Here is an 18,725-nt window from a genome sequence, read left to right on the forward strand (position 1 = left end):
CAAAAAAAAAAGAATTAGCTAAAAAATATAAACAAGGGAAAATTGCAAAAAAAAAAAAAAAAAAAAAAAAAAAAAAAAAAAAAAAAACATCCTTTGAGCCATTCTTTTTAAATAATACAACTTTTGGAATATACATGAATATTAAAACCTTCGGAAAGTGTTAATTTTAAACAGGAAAAAAATTGATCAGTAACCTATATTTACATGTTTATAGGACACGTGTTGCTTTATCATTTATTGAGTTTTTTTTTCTCAACTTCTCTCCTAACTCCTCCTTCCCCATATGAATGACAATTAGGGTTGTTCACATTAGGTTAACCGTACTGTTAAGCCTTAGCAGTACGGTTAACCGCTAGTGCGGTTACTAAAAAACACGAACAATAACCATACCATTAAGGAATGGTTAACCGTAATGGCTAACCATTTCTTAGCGGTAAGGTTACCGGTTAACATTAACCGCTAACCAATAACTAAATTAAAAATCAATACTTTTTGTTTTTCCAAGTGTTTCAACTCTAATACAAATTTTAATATAAATAAGAATAAGCTCCAATTAGTTGATTACAAATCAATAAAGATTATTTTAGGGTTAACTTGCTTAATTATACTTGTCTTCTCCTTAAACAAACATATAAAAATATATATATTTTTATTTTAACGGTTAACCATCGGTTAACCGTTTACTCAAAAGGGTAACCGTTAACCACCATATTTAACGGTTTGGTTAACCGTAACCGTTTATTTTTAATGGTACAGTTAATTAACCTATAAAATGAAGCGATTATACCGCTTAACGGTTACGGTTAATGGTTACGATTTTTTTGCTCACCCCTAATGGCAGTCAACCACCACCACCTCGACATTCCAACCCTTGCAGCCACCGCGAAAACCACCAAATTATGTAACTCACCCTTTCCCTTTCCATGCCCCAATAACCATTGCTCCCACCACAAACTTCCCCTGAGCAACACGAAACCAACCCGGCCCCATCCCTTCCCAATCACTAGGAAATCCACCCTAATCCACACAGCCAACACAAAACCCACCGAAACACCACGATATCCACCCCTTTCCTTTCCTAGACACCGATAACCACCTCCTCCCCTTCCCTTGCTCGAAAAGTGCCCCTCTCCCATTCCCATGGGTATATTTAGAGATCCGATAAGAACCCCTCCTTATATAAGAACACTTCCTTATATAAGAACGCCATATGTTCTAAACTTTTTTCTGCTTATGTTCTAAAGTTATCCTATGTTCTAAATTTTTTTCCTATGTTCTAATATTTTTTCAGCCTATGTTCTAAATTTAATTTCAGCTTATGTTCTAAATTTTTTTCCTATATAGGGGAGGGATCCGGTAAGAACTCCTCTTTATATAAGAACTCTTTCTTATGTAAGAACATTTTATGTTCTAAACTTTTTCCTATACTCTAAAATTTTTTCTGCTTATGTTCTAAAGTTTTTTTTATATTCTAAATTTTTTCTACCTATATTCCAAATCATTTCTTATGTTCTAATTATTATTTTTTAGCTTATGTTCTAAATTTGTTCGTATGTTCAAAATAATTTGTTCAACTTATGTTTTAAAAAATTTCCTATGTTCTAAATTATTTTTTCAGCTTATGTTATAAATTTTTTCAACTTATGTTCTAAATTTTTGCTATCTTTTAAATGTTTTGCCTATGTTGTAAATTTTTTCTGCTTATTTGTTTGCTTATGTTCTCAATTTTTTTTCTTATATTCTAAATTTTTTCTGCTTATGTTCTAAAAATTTCTCCGCTTATGTTCTAATTTTTTTTTTCTATGTTCTAAATATGAACTCCATAAAATTACAAAAATGTCATTACTAAAGGATCACTACAAGAAAAATGGGTTTGGGCGACGAGTCATATTAACATGGGCGACTAAATTTTTTTCCGAAGCCCAATACTGATGAAATGGGCTTCCAGTTCAGTTTCGTTGCCCAAATCTGTGTTTTGGGCGACGACATATACACTCGTAGCCCAAAATAGGTTTTGTGCAACGAATTGAATTATATAGGCTACTAATTTGTTTTTCCTTGTCCCAAGACCTGATAAGGCGACGAAATATTATAATTTCATCGTTGCCCAAAATCTAAAAAAAAGGCGGAAATTTTGTTTTTATTTTGCAAAATTCTCACGTTTAGAGTTGTACTACTAGGGTTATCTCGCGGTTTCTTTTCCAAAAAAAGAACTCTAATTCAGTTTTCTACTCCCACCCCACCTCATATTCCTTCTTCCTCTCAAATACTCAATTATCAATATCAATTTTTTTTAAGCTATTAAACCCTCTCACAAATATTACCCCTTACATCTGCCATCAAAGACCCTCGTACTTCTGCGACTTCGGTGATCACTCTGATTGGGTTCTCTCCGGCAGCCTCAAGCGTCTTATACTAGTAGTAGAGACGGCAGCGTCACCTTCTTTTTCCTAGGTAATTCGACCCTTTTATTTTTTATTTTATAATTTTTTTGTTAAATTTGGTCTTACTGCTTCACAAATTCAATTGATGGTAGTTTGGAACATATTATTTTGTTTGAATTGATTGATCCCAATTCAATTGTTGGTTGATAATTTAATTGGAATTTGATTTGATGTTAATCGACACTTACTAATTTGGGGCATTTGATTTATATTAAATCAATTACTGATTGGTATTTTGGAGCAATTACAAGTAGTATATGATTTTATTTGTTGGTAATTTAGAGTGTTTGACCTGTTTTAATTGGGAAATTGAGAATTAGAGTGTCGTAGAACCATTTAATTATATGGTCTCACTGTTAATGTACGAAGTATATGTTTTTCAGAAAGAATTTTTCAATATATCTTTGCATGCATGTATGATATCTTGAAATATAATATGATATAGAAGGCTATTTTTCATGTACTGTCAGTCATTGTGCGAACAAGAAATACAATACAGAGTAGTTGTATATTGTTGTTGTAAGGGATAATCATAAAATTAGAGCTTAGATATAAGGATATGCATAACCTTTATTTAAAATAAGTAACTTTTTGTTAGCTTAGGTTTGATCTAGATTCTTAACTAATGACAAGTAACTTTTTGTTTTGTTTGATAAAAGAGCTTAATCAAATAATGTCAGCTACAACATCCCACGAGATAAGTACCAAGGAATCTACATCTTATTATTGACAATTTAGCTTTAAAATATTGAAGCATATTTAAAGCAATTAAGTGGTAAAATTTCTTTCTAGTACCAATTCCATTCTTCTTTTTATCTTATACAATATACCTGTATTGTTATTTAATTAGTTTACCCATCTAAATTTATTTTTTAAATTAGAAAATCTAGAATTGAAATCACCTTAATCTACTTACTTTCTTTTAAAATTAATTTTACATGTATAAGATACCTTGTAACTGTAGTTTATACAGAAATAACATAATTTTATTATATGTAAAATAGTGCATTCTCCTCCATACTTTTTTCATTTTCCCGCTTTCAATTCTCTTTTAATACATCATATATAAATTCATATTTAAACATAAATCTGCTAAATATATCATTATAATTTTCTTATTTGTAACCTTTTCTTTTATTGTGTTTAAGAATGAATATGGATCGAAGTTGGATGAATCATAATGGTGTAAAGGATAGACAAAAACCGGAGTACATAGCTGGTGTTAATGAATTTCTACAATATGCTTTTAGGGGGAAAAGTAGCAAAACAATGCTGAAATGTCCTTGTCTTAACTGTTGGTTGGTTTTGTCTCAAAATCGTAAAAATATGCAATGTCATTTACTAGTATATGGCATCGATCATACTTACAACCCATGGGTGAGTCACGGAGAGAGTGTAGAGCAAATTGATAATAATGAAGAACAATATATAGGGGAGGTTTCAGATAATGAGAATGATAAAATGCCTTTTGATGACATGGCCCCGTTTGTTTTTGATGCAACAAATGCGTGGAATTCTATAAATTCTACATCTATTAATGAAAATGAGAGAACTACAAATTTAGAATCAAATAATGGCACTAGTGAAACACCTATGCTGCTCCAAAAATTAATGGAGGATATGGAGGCTGATTTGTATGCGAGGTGTAAAACATATAAGAGATTGGAGTTTATTATATCATTGTTGCACATTAAAGTTAGTAACAACTGGAGTAACAAGTCTTTTTCAATGTTATTGAATGCGTTACATAGGGCATTTAATTATGATAACAATTTGCCTTCAAGCTCCTATGAAGCAGAAAAATATACAAAAGCGCTAGGCTTAGACTATGTTAAGATTGATGCATGTGTCAACCATTGTATTTTATTTCGAAAGGAGTATGCAAATGAAGTTAATTGTCCTAAGTGTTCAGCACCTAGATGGAAGCAGGATGTATGTGAAGATGATGAGAATTCAGATGAGGTTGAGGGTGTCAAGAGAAAAACACGAGTACCTCAATCAGTATTACGTCATTTTCCACTTATTCCAAGGCTCCAAAGGATGTTCATGTGCTCTAAGCTAGCAATGCATATGAAGTGGCATAAGAAAGAACATCCTGGTGATGATGACGACGACATTATGAGACACCCAAGAGATTCGAAATCGTGGAAGTCTTTAGATCTGCTATATCCTGAATTTGCTGTCGATGCACGTAATGTACGCTTGGCTTTAGCTAGTGATGGGTTTAATCCAGGGGCAAACATGAGTAGTAGATATAGAATATGGCCTGTGATGTTAGTACCTTATAATTTACCTCCCTGGATGTGCATGAAAAGTGACAACATGATGTTGTCATTATTAATTCCCGGTCCTAAATCTCCTGGTAATGACATAGATGTATTTCTACAACCTCTAATATATGAGTTGAAGGAATTATGGGAGGGTGGGGTACAAACTTTTGATGCACACACTAAGGAGACATTTAATATGCGAGATGTGTTAATGTGGACAATTAGTCATTTTCCGGCATATGCTAATCTGTCTGGCTGGAGCACTAAAGGGGCCATGGCTTGCCCTAATTTCCACAAAGACATGAATTCTGAATGGTTGAAGAATGGCCACAAATGGTGTTATATGTGTCATCGTGTGTTTTTAGAACCAGATCATAAATGGAGACTTAATAAGAGGCTCTTTGGTAAAAAAGTTGAAAGGCGTCCACCACCTAATCCATTATCAGGGAACGATGCTTTGGAGCAGCTACATGGATACCCTAATGTGGAGTTTGGGAAAGATGATAAAGGAAAACGTAAAAGAGGCGAAAGATATATTGTTCACCAGTGGAAAAAAATAAGTGTTTTTTTCCAATTGCCATATTGGAGACATCTGTTAGTTCGTCATAACTTGGATGTAATGCATGTGGAAAAAAATGTTTGTGAAAATATATTAGGCACATTTCTTGACTTACCTGGAAAGAACAAAGACTCCTTAAATGCTCGGTTGGATTTAGAAGCCATGAAAATGCATGATGATCTTCGACCAAAGAGTGTAGGGGACAAATATGAAATTCCACGAGCCCCTTTCAACCTGACCTTAAATGAAAGGAGGAAAATAGTCACATTTTTATCGAAATTGGCATTCCCGGATGGTTATTCATCTATTATATCTCGATGTGCTTCTTGCATGATGGAAAAATCATAGGAATGAAAACTCATGATTTTCACGTTTTCATGCAAGATTTGCTTACCCCGGCCTTTTAAGGTGTCTTAGATGAAAAAGTTTTAGAACCTTTAAGAGAGATTAGTTTATGTTTCAAGCAACTATGTGCCAAGACCTTAAAAGTAGCCGACTTAGAACGAATGGAAGCAAACATAGCAATCACATTATGCAAGCTGGAACGTATCTTTGTTCCAGCTTTCTTTGATGTCATGATTCATCTTCCCATACATTTAGCTACAAAAGCAAAATTGGTTGGGCCTGTGCATTATCGTTGGATGTATAGATTTGAAAGGTCAATTATACATTTTTTTTTATCTCAATATGTAAATGTAACAGTGATTGTTATTAAACTAATTATAATCTTCATTTTTAGAGCAATGCGGACATTTAAGTCATTTGTAAGAAACAAAGCTCACCCTGAAGGATCAATTGCTGAAGGGTATGTTCAGAAAGAATTCTTGGCATTTTGTGCTAGATATCTTTCTAAGATTGAGACACAATTCAATCGTTTGGATCGAAATGAGGACATAAACTGTCCACGACTTCATACTCTTTTAGTGTTTTATACCACTGGCAAGCCACTAGGAAAGCCAAATTTAAAGCAATTGAGTATTGAAGACCCAAGAAAAGCTCAATTATATGTTTTGCAGAACTGTGATGAAGCACAACCTTTCTTTGAGTAAGTGTGTGAAATTATAAATTTATAATTAAGCAAACAAAATGTTGCTAAACAACTTTTTTTTTAATAATGAATATGAGAACAGTATAGGTCATCAAGACGTTGAATTCTGCCAGTGGTTTGAGAATAGAGTAAGATAGTATGTTATTCATATATTTATGATGTATAAATACATCAAATTTTAACATGCATATTTATTTTTTTCTTTCTTATTTACATTGAAAAATAGATTACACAACTTTGGGATAATAAGGATGATAGAGTTACAGAAGCATTGTTGTGCCTAGCACGAGGACCAATGAAGAGTATTGTGACTTTTGATGGATATGTTATTAATGGGTTTAGATTTCACACTAAAAAGCGGCAAAGACATCGTAAAACTCAAAATAGTGGCGTTATTGTGAAAGGGGATGAAGAAAGTGGAGGGAAGGACTTTTATGGGAATTTGGAAGAGGTTATTGTGCTAGAGTATGATGCCTTAGAAAACCAAACAAGTCCTAAAGTGGTATTGTTCAAGTGTAAGTGGTTTGATGTATTTAGTGAAGGAAGGGGGATTAAAAAGGACAAATTTGGGTCTATACTTGTCAATGTTTCTCGTACATTGCAAACAAATGAGCCTTTTGCATTAGCTTCTCAGATTGAACAAGTTTTCTATGTCTCTTCTCATGATGAAAGACATTGGAAATTTGTAATTAAAGCCAATCCACGTAACTTTTTTGATTTCCCAAATGATGAAGACACTTAACAAGATGAATCTCTATGGAATATTGTTGAAGAAGGAGCAACTAACCTTGAAGAGTTCGCTGCATTGAGTGATGAGGAAATCAATATGGTTAGAGATGATTTTGAACCAGAGTTGGTTGACGCAGAGGTCATCTTAGAAGCTATTAATAATGCTGACATGGATAATGACGATGAGCAAGATGCAGAAATTGAAGAGGATGATGAAGATGATCTAGACACAAGCTCTAGTGCACATGAGTTAGATGAGGATCTTGATGATGTAGAATATGACAGCGATAGTTCTACAGATATTCCCTCTTAGTTCTTGGTAATTGGTGTTATCTAAACTAAATGAAGTAAATGTGTCACTTGACCTCATGTTTGTCTATTTTAATAAATTTATTGTATTAATATCATTGTAGGCATCAAGTAGCCGCGGAGATTGTTGCATTTTTAGGCGCTATTTTGATGTTTTTATAAAATAAGGGTTATCACATATATTAGTTACTTGATTGATTTTATTTTATATATAGATTGTTGATTATTATTGTATTAAGAAAGTGTTAATGCTAATAAGCAAACTGCAGTTATTTTATCAGCAATTCTCTAATGCTTATTTTAATATTACTAATATCATGGAAAAGAAATTATTACAATGAAATGGCAATTCAGCAAGTGCAGCAGCATGCATCGCATTTGCGTAAGACAAGGCAAGTGTCAAATGCAGGGCAACAACTGAATGAGCAGCAGGTGGATGATGTGCAACAACAACATCAAAATACAGAGCAGCAACATCAACAAGAACAAATTGAACAACAACAACAACAAATTGTGGGGCAGCAACAACAACAAAATGTGCAGTATCAACAACAAACAAATGAGGAGCAGCAGCCTGATGCAGAAGCAACAACTAGTGAACAAACTAGAGAGACTAGGTTAACATATCGAGAGAAACGAAGGCTTGAACAAGCTGAACATCGACTAAAATTTCCTGATCGTAAGAGGCGTGGGCCAACTAGGGGTAAGAAATATGTTACTAGAATGTGGAATCCTAATTCTGAAGAAAAGATTAAAATAAATTTCATGGATGAGCTTCGACGCGTTGTTGGTGAAAAGGCAGATGAATTCATATATGATTGTAGCAATTGGGTGAAAGAATTTTGTCCCCTCAAGTCATTGTATGTGCTATAACTTATAAGTTTTTTTTAATATATGCTGCAAAAGTTATGTTTATGACTTTGACTTTACTTCATTCTTGACAGGAATTGGGCTAAGATGGATTCAGGTTCAAAAGAGAGGTTGTATAAAAATATTCGGGTAAGTTTTTAAGTATTTGAGACCATTTAAAATGTCTGAATGTGTTTAGCATGGATGGATATTTATTATGATTTACATTGGCAGGGTAAATATGATTTACCTGATAAAGTTGTTGGTGTTGATGTTACTGAAGCGTTGAGCTTTCAGTGCTCCATGTTGTATAAACATTGGAGATTCAGGCTTAAAGAGCAATACTTTAGAAAAAAGTCCATTGCAGATGCAATAAACAGCAAACCAGATAATATTGATGCTAACCAATGGACATGGCTAGTATGTGAGTATTGGAATGATGAAAAGCAAAAGGAAAAATTCCCTCTGACTCTTTTCTTTATTTTACCTGACCATTAATTGATGTTATATTTCGATAATCCGCTAGTGCCTTGTTTTTTATGGCTTGTAGCGTATTAGTAAAGTTAACACGGAAAATAAGCTTAAGCAAACTAAAACTCCTGCAAATGGTGCAAGGTCTACCGCAAGAATTTTCCATGAACTGGTACGACCTCTATATTTTTGCAATGATTTATATTATAATTTGTATAAAGTGGTGGACTGTTACTATTATTTTAGCACTGATCACATTTCACTGTATAATTTGGCATTGCTTATCATAAATGCAGATGAATGTGCAACAAACTCAAGGTAGTCAAGAAAATGAAGGATTATAAGATAAACCTCTTGAAACTTAACAGGATCCTCTGTACATCACCTTATTTGAGAAAACTAAAAAGTACTCAATGATCCCTTGGTGGTTTTTTTTTAGTATCTTTTTATATAAGTTTTTTATTAAAATTTTTTTAAAAATTATTGAATTAAGTTGTTTATTGTTTTGCCTTATTTAATATGCTAGGCATAAAGACGGGGGATTTGAACCTAATGCTGAAAAAGACTATGAAGCTCTAAGAAACCTTCATGAAAAAGAAGTGGAGGAGCATGGTGAAGATACACTAAGTGTCAAAGCAGCATACATGGAGGTTTTCAAACCAAAGTCTGGATATGTCAAGGGACTTGGTCCTGGAGCTCGTCCACCAAAGAAAAGAAGAGTTGAAGGAGAAACTAATGAAGTTAGAGTGGAATTATCGGTTGAGATTCAACAATTATAAGAGGATGCCGCAACACGTGAGGGTGTACTTGTATCTCAAATTGAAACCCTGAAGGAATCTAATGAAGAGCTTAGAACCTCAAACGAAGAGCTTGATGAACTGAAAGCGGCCGTATCTAGAATCAATATAGAAGCTAAAAAACGTGAAAAGAAGCTCAGAGATGATATGATGAAAATGTTTGAACAACTTAGGTATGACACTTTCTCATCTTCTAAATGAGATATATATTTTAGCTATTATCAAAACAATATGTTGCTGCGTGTTGTTGCTGTTATGGTTCCTTTTAGTGTCTATTAGCTATTTCATTTCCACCAGTGCACTAAAGATTAGAATTGACGATGACAAGTCACTATTGAACATCAGAACTAAATCAGGACTGAAATTTAGAAATAAATGAATATTTAAATAGAATATCAGAATTATATATGGATGAGGTTAGATGACCTTAACTATTGAACTTAATAAGCTTAAGCAAACTGAATGCTTGGATGGAGTATGCAGTCAAATAGAATTGATATACACAGATGATAACATATATTCTATTGGTCATGTAAACCTATAATATATTGTTTTAAAACTCCCCACTATGGCTTCTTCGTATTCACCCAGGAAGCTTATAAGATCAGTCCATCAGAGGCAACTACCACCAGTCCATTACCACCTGGTGTTAAATTAGGTTAATTAGCCTGCTAAAGCTAGGTTGAGGGAGATTACATAAGCTTAGTAGAGACATTGTTTTAATTACCTTTAGAGTTCTTTCCTGATGAGTATTGGTCTGTCATTGTATTTTTCCAGATGTTTTTTTTTTTTTTGTTTTTTTTTTGTCTATATCGTTGCCCATAATATTTTGGGCGACGCAGAAGTTCGTTGCCTTATCTTTGATTCTTTGGGCGACAAAGTGTTTTTCGTTGCCCATAATAGTTTGGGCAACGAACCTATTCGACGCCCATCTTTGTGCCCCATACGTGCTACCTCGTTGTCCATAGTACTTTGTGCAACGAAGTTACTCGTTGCCCATATTTGTTGGCATCATACAATGCTTTGTTTATGTGTTTTTTTTTAGTAATATATTTTTTATATGGGTATAACCTATTAAAAATCAAATTAATCTGAATAATTCAAATACCAAACATGTTGAATAATGACTAAATGAAATAGTTTATTTTATAAATAACATACTAAGAAATGTGCATACTATAAGATAATCCCACTTTGTCAACAAGGTACATGATCCTTTAAAAATTAAATAACAGAAACATAACACTATTTACAGACTTAATTCAATCGGCCCCTTCTCAACGCTGCTCATATATTTCACCTTCAATAGTTGCGATCATCCATCTTTCATTGCTAGCCCATGTTATTCCTATGTAAGTAAAACATAAGTTAGTAACATCAAAATAATTATTGAGAGCATCCTAAATTTTCACAAATATAAACTTCATATAGACTTTATTACACAAAAGTATTAAAACTCTGTTGCATCCAAAAATATATACTAGTCATGTTCCCTCATACTATTGCAAATTTTTGTTTGAAAACAACTAACAATTTGACAAAACTAACTACATTCATAAAACGAAAAACCCATCAGAAACAATTTCATTTTCTGTACTATGAACCATTTCAATTTCTGTACTATGAACAATTTATAGAGTGAAATATAAAAATGTGTTAGAAGAGAAAAGAGTATATATATAAGCCATAGTGGGGAGTTTTAGAACAATAGTGGGCTAATATCAGACTAGCAGGTAGTGTTCTCGACAGAATTTCAATTACCATATCTTGTCTTATTAAGTTTTTTTTTTTTTTTTTTTTTTTTTTTTTTTTTTTTTTTTTTTTTTTTTTTTTTTTTTTTTGACGGGAGTCGTATTAAGTTATTAGTCATGAACTACTACTCAAAAACAAATCACTTGGATCTTAAAACTTAAGAAAATGGGGTGGAAAAAAGTCACCACTCACTAGTCAGTAGTCACAAGACTATGATAGCAGTATAAAATAAAATGCTAGCAATTCAAACTCCTAATTCTGAAGCCTTACATCATGCTAATCATAGTCACACTTTATATAAAGCAAAAGGATGATTTAATGCCTCAAGTATATTCTCATATTCTTCTGTATAGTTAACATGACAATCCTCTTTAGTTTAAACAATCACATGCAAGTAACTTTGTAGGATGGAGAACTAACTAAATGGCATTTGATAAGGAAGGTTCAGCAACAACATAGAACTTATGAAGGAATGAAGAATCAGATCCGTCCTGATGTTTTGTTTCAGGACAAGTTATTATCAGATGTGCATAACCTTGAACGATGAACGAAATGAGCCTAGTTTAGAGGAGATAGAAACTTTGGAATATTCTTTAGGTGATATGTAAAACCATAACGAAGCACATAGGCAACCAATAAGTTCGTCGCACAAAATAACCTTTGGGCAACGAAATAAAAATTTGTCGCCCAATATGTAATGGGCTTCGACCTTTGGGCGTCGAACCCATGTCTAGGCCCAATATGTCGCCCAAGACTTTGGGCGACGAAATATTTGTTTTGGGTTCGAGTTTAGTCGTTGCCCAAACCCATTTTTCTTGTAGTGGATCATTTTAGATGGTTAGATCAAAACTAATAAAGGGCTGAGATTGGTTCTTATATAAAATTGGGTTCTTATATAGAGTAGAGTTCTTATACGAGTCTTCCTATATATATATATATATAAAATCAATTTAGAAGCAAATATTTTCCTTTGGCATCAAGGCTAAAAATTCTCTCAAACTTGTTTGCATTTGTATTAGTCGAAACGCTCCATAGACCCAAAATTATAATTCCTATGTTCAATCCTCTTCTTCTTCTCATAGAACCAATTTGGAAGAAATCATTGAAAACCAAACAAAGTTGTTGAACACTTACATGGCCGAAAGTGACAAGAAATTTAATGAAATGATGACTCATAATAAGATGCTTGAAAACCAAATTTCTCAACTTGCTAATGCTTTGAAAGACCATGCTAGTCCTTCTTTACCTTCCCAAGGCCTAGATCCCAAGAGGCCGGTCACTGCTATTGTTACAAGGAGTGGTAAGGTTCTTGAGGAGAGTTTGCCTAGGAAGAGTGAGACCAAAGATGCCACAAAAGAGGTTTTGGTAGAAGATGAGAGAGATGGTGCATCTTTGACTGAGGTTGAGATTGAGAAGCTTAGTAAGGTGAGAATGGAGGAAGAAATTGTGAAACCCAAGCTTCCTAAAACCGGGTGGGGGACCCCTTTGAGAGTTATTTTGAAAATTTCCCTTATTTTGATTGTTCCAATTACCTCTACCTTGATTATGGTTACCATAACCTTTGTTATGATTACCATAATTTTGGTTTTGATTTTGGCTACTATAACCTTGGTTGTTATAGTTACCTTGGGAATTTTGGTTCCCATGGTTCCTATTACCACCACCTTTGTTGTAGTTGTCAAAATTGCCATGGTTGTTGTAATTCCTATTCCATTGACCTCTTTGATTCTCAAACCTAGAATCATTATTGATTGACACATAGTTCACATGCTCATTCACATTTCCATCTTGATCATCACAAACATCCATACATGCATGAGGGCAATTATAAACATCATGATCATACAATCCACAATCATCACAAACACAAGCATCCACTAGGCATGTTATTAGAAGAGGGAGGGGGTTGAGAATTAGAAGACATACCTCTCCCGTTAGATTGGGAGGGAAGACTTGAAACTTGGTAGGTAGCACTTTCCAACTTTGCCTTGATAGCGGACATTTCCTTCCCCAAGTTTGTCATTTGTGAGGATAGATTGTTGGTTACATTTAGATGATCAACCGAGTACACCGAAGAGCTACTCTTGCTAGTTGACTCTCTTTCTCCATCTTGCCAATCTCTATAGTACCTCAATACGTCTTCAATTATGTCTACTACTTCCTCTTCCGTTTTGTTCATGATAGGACCTCCGGCTCCTCCATCTAAACATGATTTTCCTTGAGGACTACGGCTTCCATAGAAAATTTGAATAATTTGGTAAGTAGGAATTCCGTGGTGAGGATATTCTCTTTGATACTCTTTGTATCTCTCCCATGCTTCATAGAGACTCTCACTAGGCTTTTGCTTAAAACCTTGAATCAAAGCTCTAGCCTCCGCCGTTTTCTTTTATGGATAGAACGGGATATAAATTCCTTGGTGACTTCGTCCCATGTCCTTAGAGAATTTGGCTTGACCTCCTTGTCTAGCCATTCCAAGGCACGCCCTACGAGGGAAAAGGGAAAAAGCTTGAGGCGGATGAATTCTTAGTAAATTCCATTCACCTTAATAGCATTGCAATATTTTTCGAATTCCTTGAGATGATTTAGCGGGCTTTCATGCTTGGCCTCACTAAATTGTCGCCTCTCTATCAAAGTGATCATTGCCGGTCTTATTTCAAAGTCATTTTCCGGTGTTGTAGGTGGAGCAATCCCACTCTCAAATTTATATGCACCGGGAATCCCCAATTCTTTCAACGCCAACCTTAGATTTTCTCCCATTCTTGCGTAGTAGATTGTTCAACAGGCTTAGGAGGATCATTAAATAACACATTTAAACCTCAACTTGTTTAAAAGCAATCAACATTATTTGTGATCATCATTTATATTCGTAGCATCAAGAAAATCCACAAAAATTCATGAGACACAAGTTAGATGAACAATTTGGAAGCTTTATTGACATGCTCAAGCAACTTCACCTTTCTCTACCATTTACCGAAGTTGTCACCCAAATGCCCAACTACGCAAAATTCATCAATGACATTTTGAGCGGTAAAAGGACTTGTGATGGTGTAGAGACGGTGAACTTGACCGAGAATTGTAGTGCAATCATAATTCCATCCCTTGTGCCATTTAAAAAATGTAAATTGAGAATGCCTTGTGTGACCTAGGAGCTAGTGTTAGCCTTATGCCATATTCGGTATACCAAAGACTTGAGCTAGGGGAACTCTTACCTACTAACATCACTTTGCAATTGGCCAATAGGTCAATTAAGTTTCCTAAGGGTAAGGTAGAGGATGTCCCTTTGAGGGTTGGAAAATTTGTTTTTCCGGTGGATTTTGTGGTGCTTAAGATGGACGAAGATGCCAGCATTCCTAGCATTCTAGGGAGACCATTCCTTGCAACTTCGGGTGCTTTGATAGATGTGAAGAGTGCTAAAATTTCACTCAAGAGTTGTGTGATGTTTTGAGAAAGCACCAAACTGCTTTGGGTTATACCATTGATGACCTCAAAGGTATATGCCCCACTTTATGTACACATCACATAACCCTTGAGGAGGGGGCTCTACCTTCTATTGAGAGACAACGAAAGCTACATCCCCAAATGGGAGAGGTAGTGAAGAAGGATCACCAAACTTTTAGATGCGGGTATTATATCCCCATCTCGAGTTCTAGGTGGGTCTCCCCCGCTAATGTTGTCCCAAAGAAGGGAGGCATGACCGTCGTTGAGAATGAGAGAGGTGACCTCATTCCGACAAGGATGGTCACAGGATGGAGAATGTGTATAGACTGTAGACGTCTAAACACATCCACCAAGAAAGATCACTTCCCCCTTCCTTTCATTGATCAAATGCTTGAGAGACTAACGAGGCACAAGTTCTATTGTTTTCTTGATGGTTATTCGGGATTTTCCTAAATCCCTATCCACCCGGATGACTAAGAGAAAACAACCTTCACTTGTCCCTATGGAACATTTGCTTATAGGAGAATGCCATTTGGCCTTTGTAATGCTCCCACAACATTTCAAAGATGCTTGATGAGTATATTTGGAGATATGGTGGAGGAGGAGATGGAAGTGTTTATGGATGATTTCTCCGTAGGAGGTGTTTCATTTGAGGCATGTCTTAAAATCCTTGAGAAATGTTTGGCAAGGTGTGAGAAGGTGAACTTGGTTTTGAATTGGGATAAGTGTCATTTCATGGTGGAGGAAGGCATAGTCCTTGGCCATAAGATTTCTCACAAGGGGATAGAGGTGGACAAAGCAAAAATTGAGGTTATTAAGAAGCTTCCACCTCCGGTCAATGTGAAAGGAGTGCGATCTTTCTTAGGACATGCCGGGTTTTAAAGAAGATTCATCAAGGATTTCTCGCTCATTTCAAAGCCCCTCAATGATCTTCTTCAAAAAGATGTCGAGTTTGTATTTGATGATAAGTGTTTGGAAGCATTCAATAAGTTGAAGAAGGCTCTAATCTCTACTCCTATTGTTCAAGCCCCAAGATAGGATTTAACTTTTGAGTTAATGTGTGATGCGAGTGATTCGGCAATTGGAGGTGTCTTGGGTCAAAGAGTGGAAAAGAAGCTACATGTGATCTATTATACGTCAAACACTCTAAATGGTGATCAAAGAAATTACACCACAACGAAAAAGGAGTTTTTGGCTATTGTTCATGCTTTTGAAAAGTTCCGTTGTTATTTGTTGGGTTCCAAGACCATTGTCTTCACGGATCATGCGGCTCTCAAGTACCTTTTTTCCAAGAAAGAATCCAAGCCTAGGTTGATCCGGTGGGTGCTCAAAATTTAAACTTTTGATATTGAGATTAGGGATAAGAGTGGAGCTAAAAATGTTGTGGCGGATCATCACTCTCGCCTCGAGGACTCTCAAATTCATGATGATGGTTCTCCAATTGAGGATAGAATGCTTGATGACTTTTTATATGCTATTGAGGAAAAAGAGCTCCTATGGTTCGCTGACTTAGTGAACTTTCTTGCATGTAGGGAGTTTCCACCTTCCTTTTCTAAGAATCAACGAAAGAAGCTCAAGAGAGAGGCAAGACACTATGTGTTGGATGATCCCATCTTGTACAAGAAAGGAGTCGATGGCTTACTTAGGCGCTGTGTTCCAAATGAATAGGTGCCTAGTGTTTTGAAGATGTGCCACTCGGATCCGAGTGGTGGCCATATGGGTGTTTCTAAAATCGCCACTAAGATTCTTCAAAGCGGTTTATGGTGGCCACATCTCTTCAAGGATTCATGGGGTTTTGTTAAGACATGCGACCATTTTCAACGAGTTGGGAATATCTCCAAGCGGAATGAGATGCCTCAACAACCCATACATGAGTTGGAAGTGTTTGATGTGTGGGGAATTGATTTTATGGGACTGTTTACCTCGTCCTTTGGAAACCAATATATCCTTGTGGCAGTGGATTACGTGTCTAAATGGGTTGAGGCCATTGCTTCCCCAACTAATGACCACAAGGGGGTAATGAAGTTGTTCAAGAAGGTCATTTTTCCAAGGTTTGGTGTACCAAAGGCGATGATAAGCGATAATGGTTCTCATTTTATTCTCAATGCCTTTCAAAAGATGTTGCAAAAGAATGGAGTTCATCAACGATTTGGCCTTCCATATCATCCTCAAACAAGCGGCCAAGTCGAGGTTTCCAATTGTAAAATTAAGTTAATCCTTGAAAAGACGGTTGCAAGAAATAGGAAGGATTGGTCGGACAAGTTGGATGATTCTCTTTGGGCCTATAGAAAGACTTTCAAGACACCTATAGGTACCACTCCATACCGCCTAGTTTATGGCAAATCATGCCATCTCTCGGTAGAACTCGAACACCGTGCTTTGTGGGCAATCAAGAAGATAAACTTTGATTTGGCATGTGCGGGGGAGAAAAGGTGGTTAGATCTTCATGAGCTAGAGGAGATTCAATTTGATGCTTATGATTGTGCTAGTATTTACAAAGCTCGTTCCAAGGAAACTCATGATAAGCTTATCGAGAAGAAAGTGTTTTGTGTTGGTGATAAAATTCTTCTCTACAATTCGAAAATGAAGTTGTTTCCCGGAAAGCTCATGTCGAGATGGAGTGGTCCTTACTTGGTTAAGAATGTCTTTCCTAGTGGTGTTGTAGAGGTTTCAATGATGGATTCTTCATCTCCATTTAAGGTCGATGGCCATCGACTCAAGAACTATTTTGACGGTGCTTTTGTTGGCCTTATTTATATATTTCTTCTCCGACAACCACCTTAATAAGTGGAGAACGTTGAGCTATGACGTTAAACAAGCGCTTCCCGGGAGGCTACCCGGTTTTCTAACCCTTTTCTTTTGATTTTTCAATTCTCTATATTTCTTTTACTTTTGAGAACTTTTCTTATTCTCCTTTGTTTTCTTGATTTTAGGTACCATGAGATTGGATCGATGAAAATTTCCAACAATTTCGGTGTTAATTCAAGGTTTCATGAGGTTTGGTTAAACTTAGGTGAAGGAGTTTGTTGGGGATACATGCTCTCGTGTTTGCGTTTTCATGAATTTTTATTTATGATCGAGTGATTTTCGAACTATTTTTTGTGTGATTTTTAAGAACTCGATCATGACGCTCATTAGCGCCGATGAGAGCAAGCACGAGAGTATGTTCAAAAGCGGAAATTTTCTTTTTTGGTGCGCACGCATCATAGCTTGCGCGCGCGCACTTAAGGGGTTAGAAATTTAAACTCATTTTGATGAAACTTGGTCGAATTTTGAACCCCCCCTACCATCCTGGTACGCACGCACCACCCTCTTTACGCGCACGCACCAAGGGGGTCAGAGCTTGCCTTATTTTATGCGTTTCAAGGCCAATTTCAGCCCCCCCAAGGCCCTACCTAGTGCGCACGCACCAGGTAGGTTAGAGTTCCGAGCAAAAAATTCCCCCCCTGCATAGCTAGTGCACACGCACCAACCCAGCTGCGCGCAGGCACTAGCCACAGCACCCCACCCTCTTTTTCGTGCCCCTCTTCTCCCAAGCTCACCCCTTTTCACTTAATTTTCTCTCTCCCCGATTCCCCCTTATTCCACCACTTACTCTTCTCTTTTCAAACCATTCCAAAACCCTTCCAAATTCACATAAATACACTCTTCACAAATTACATTAAAATATAATCAAATCTTTTCAAAAACAACAACAAAAGTTTCAGAAATTTCGAGCTTGTAATTCGAAAATTAGGCATAAATTTCGAAATTTTGGGGTTTTGTTTTAGTGCTTAGATTTGTCTTTGCTATTTGGTCTATATTCTTCAATTGTGCAATTTTCAAGTGATTTAAAGCTTCATTGAGGTATAATTTCTCACTTTCTAGTCATCTTCTTCCTCATTTTTGAAGCTTGGAACCCTTGTTTTTTCTTTCATGGTTGAACTCCATTGTTGGTTCTTTTAGCTTGTATTTTGTGTTGAATTATGTTATTGGATGTTCAATTGAAGCTTTTTCATGATGAATTTTGTATACCTTGCTTGAATCCTTGAATCACCATTGTTGGTCATTTTCTCTCTC

The 18,725-nt window shown here is 35.7% G+C and overlaps 2 protein-coding genes and 1 non-coding gene across 3 annotated transcripts; all 3 read left to right on the forward strand.

Moving 5' to 3' along the window:
* The first annotated feature begins 2,318 nt into the window (after positions 1–2,318).
* On the forward strand, positions 2,319–9,700 carry LOC145587638 (uncharacterized). Its single transcript, XM_081644362.1, has 6 exons — positions 2,319–2,454; positions 7,686–8,219; positions 8,304–8,358; positions 8,443–8,851; positions 8,976–9,085; positions 9,206–9,700. The coding sequence occupies exons 2-4, from the start codon at positions 7,702–7,704 to the stop codon at positions 8,704–8,706; spliced, it is 837 nt and encodes a 278-aa protein (XP_081500488.1). The 5' UTR covers positions 2,319–2,454; positions 7,686–7,701; the 3' UTR covers positions 8,707–8,851; positions 8,976–9,085; positions 9,206–9,700.
* LOC145588699 (uncharacterized) lies at positions 3,594–5,621 on the forward strand. Its single transcript, XM_081645311.1, has one exon. The coding sequence runs from the start codon at positions 3,594–3,596 to the stop codon at positions 5,619–5,621; it is 2,028 nt and encodes a 675-aa protein (XP_081501437.1).
* Positions 9,701–13,495: 3,795 nt separating the features above from the next.
* Positions 13,496–13,601, forward strand: LOC145590240 (small nucleolar RNA R71). Its single transcript, XR_014101879.1, has one exon. It is a non-coding gene; the product is annotated as a small nucleolar RNA R71 (small nucleolar RNA).
* The last annotated feature ends 5,124 nt before the right edge of the window (positions 13,602–18,725 follow it).

Source organism: Chenopodium album, chromosome 17 (assembly GCF_948465745.1).
Source record: "Chenopodium album chromosome 17, dcCheAlbu1.1, whole genome shotgun sequence".
NCBI classification, from domain to species: Eukaryota; Viridiplantae; Streptophyta; class Magnoliopsida; order Caryophyllales; family Amaranthaceae; genus Chenopodium; species Chenopodium album.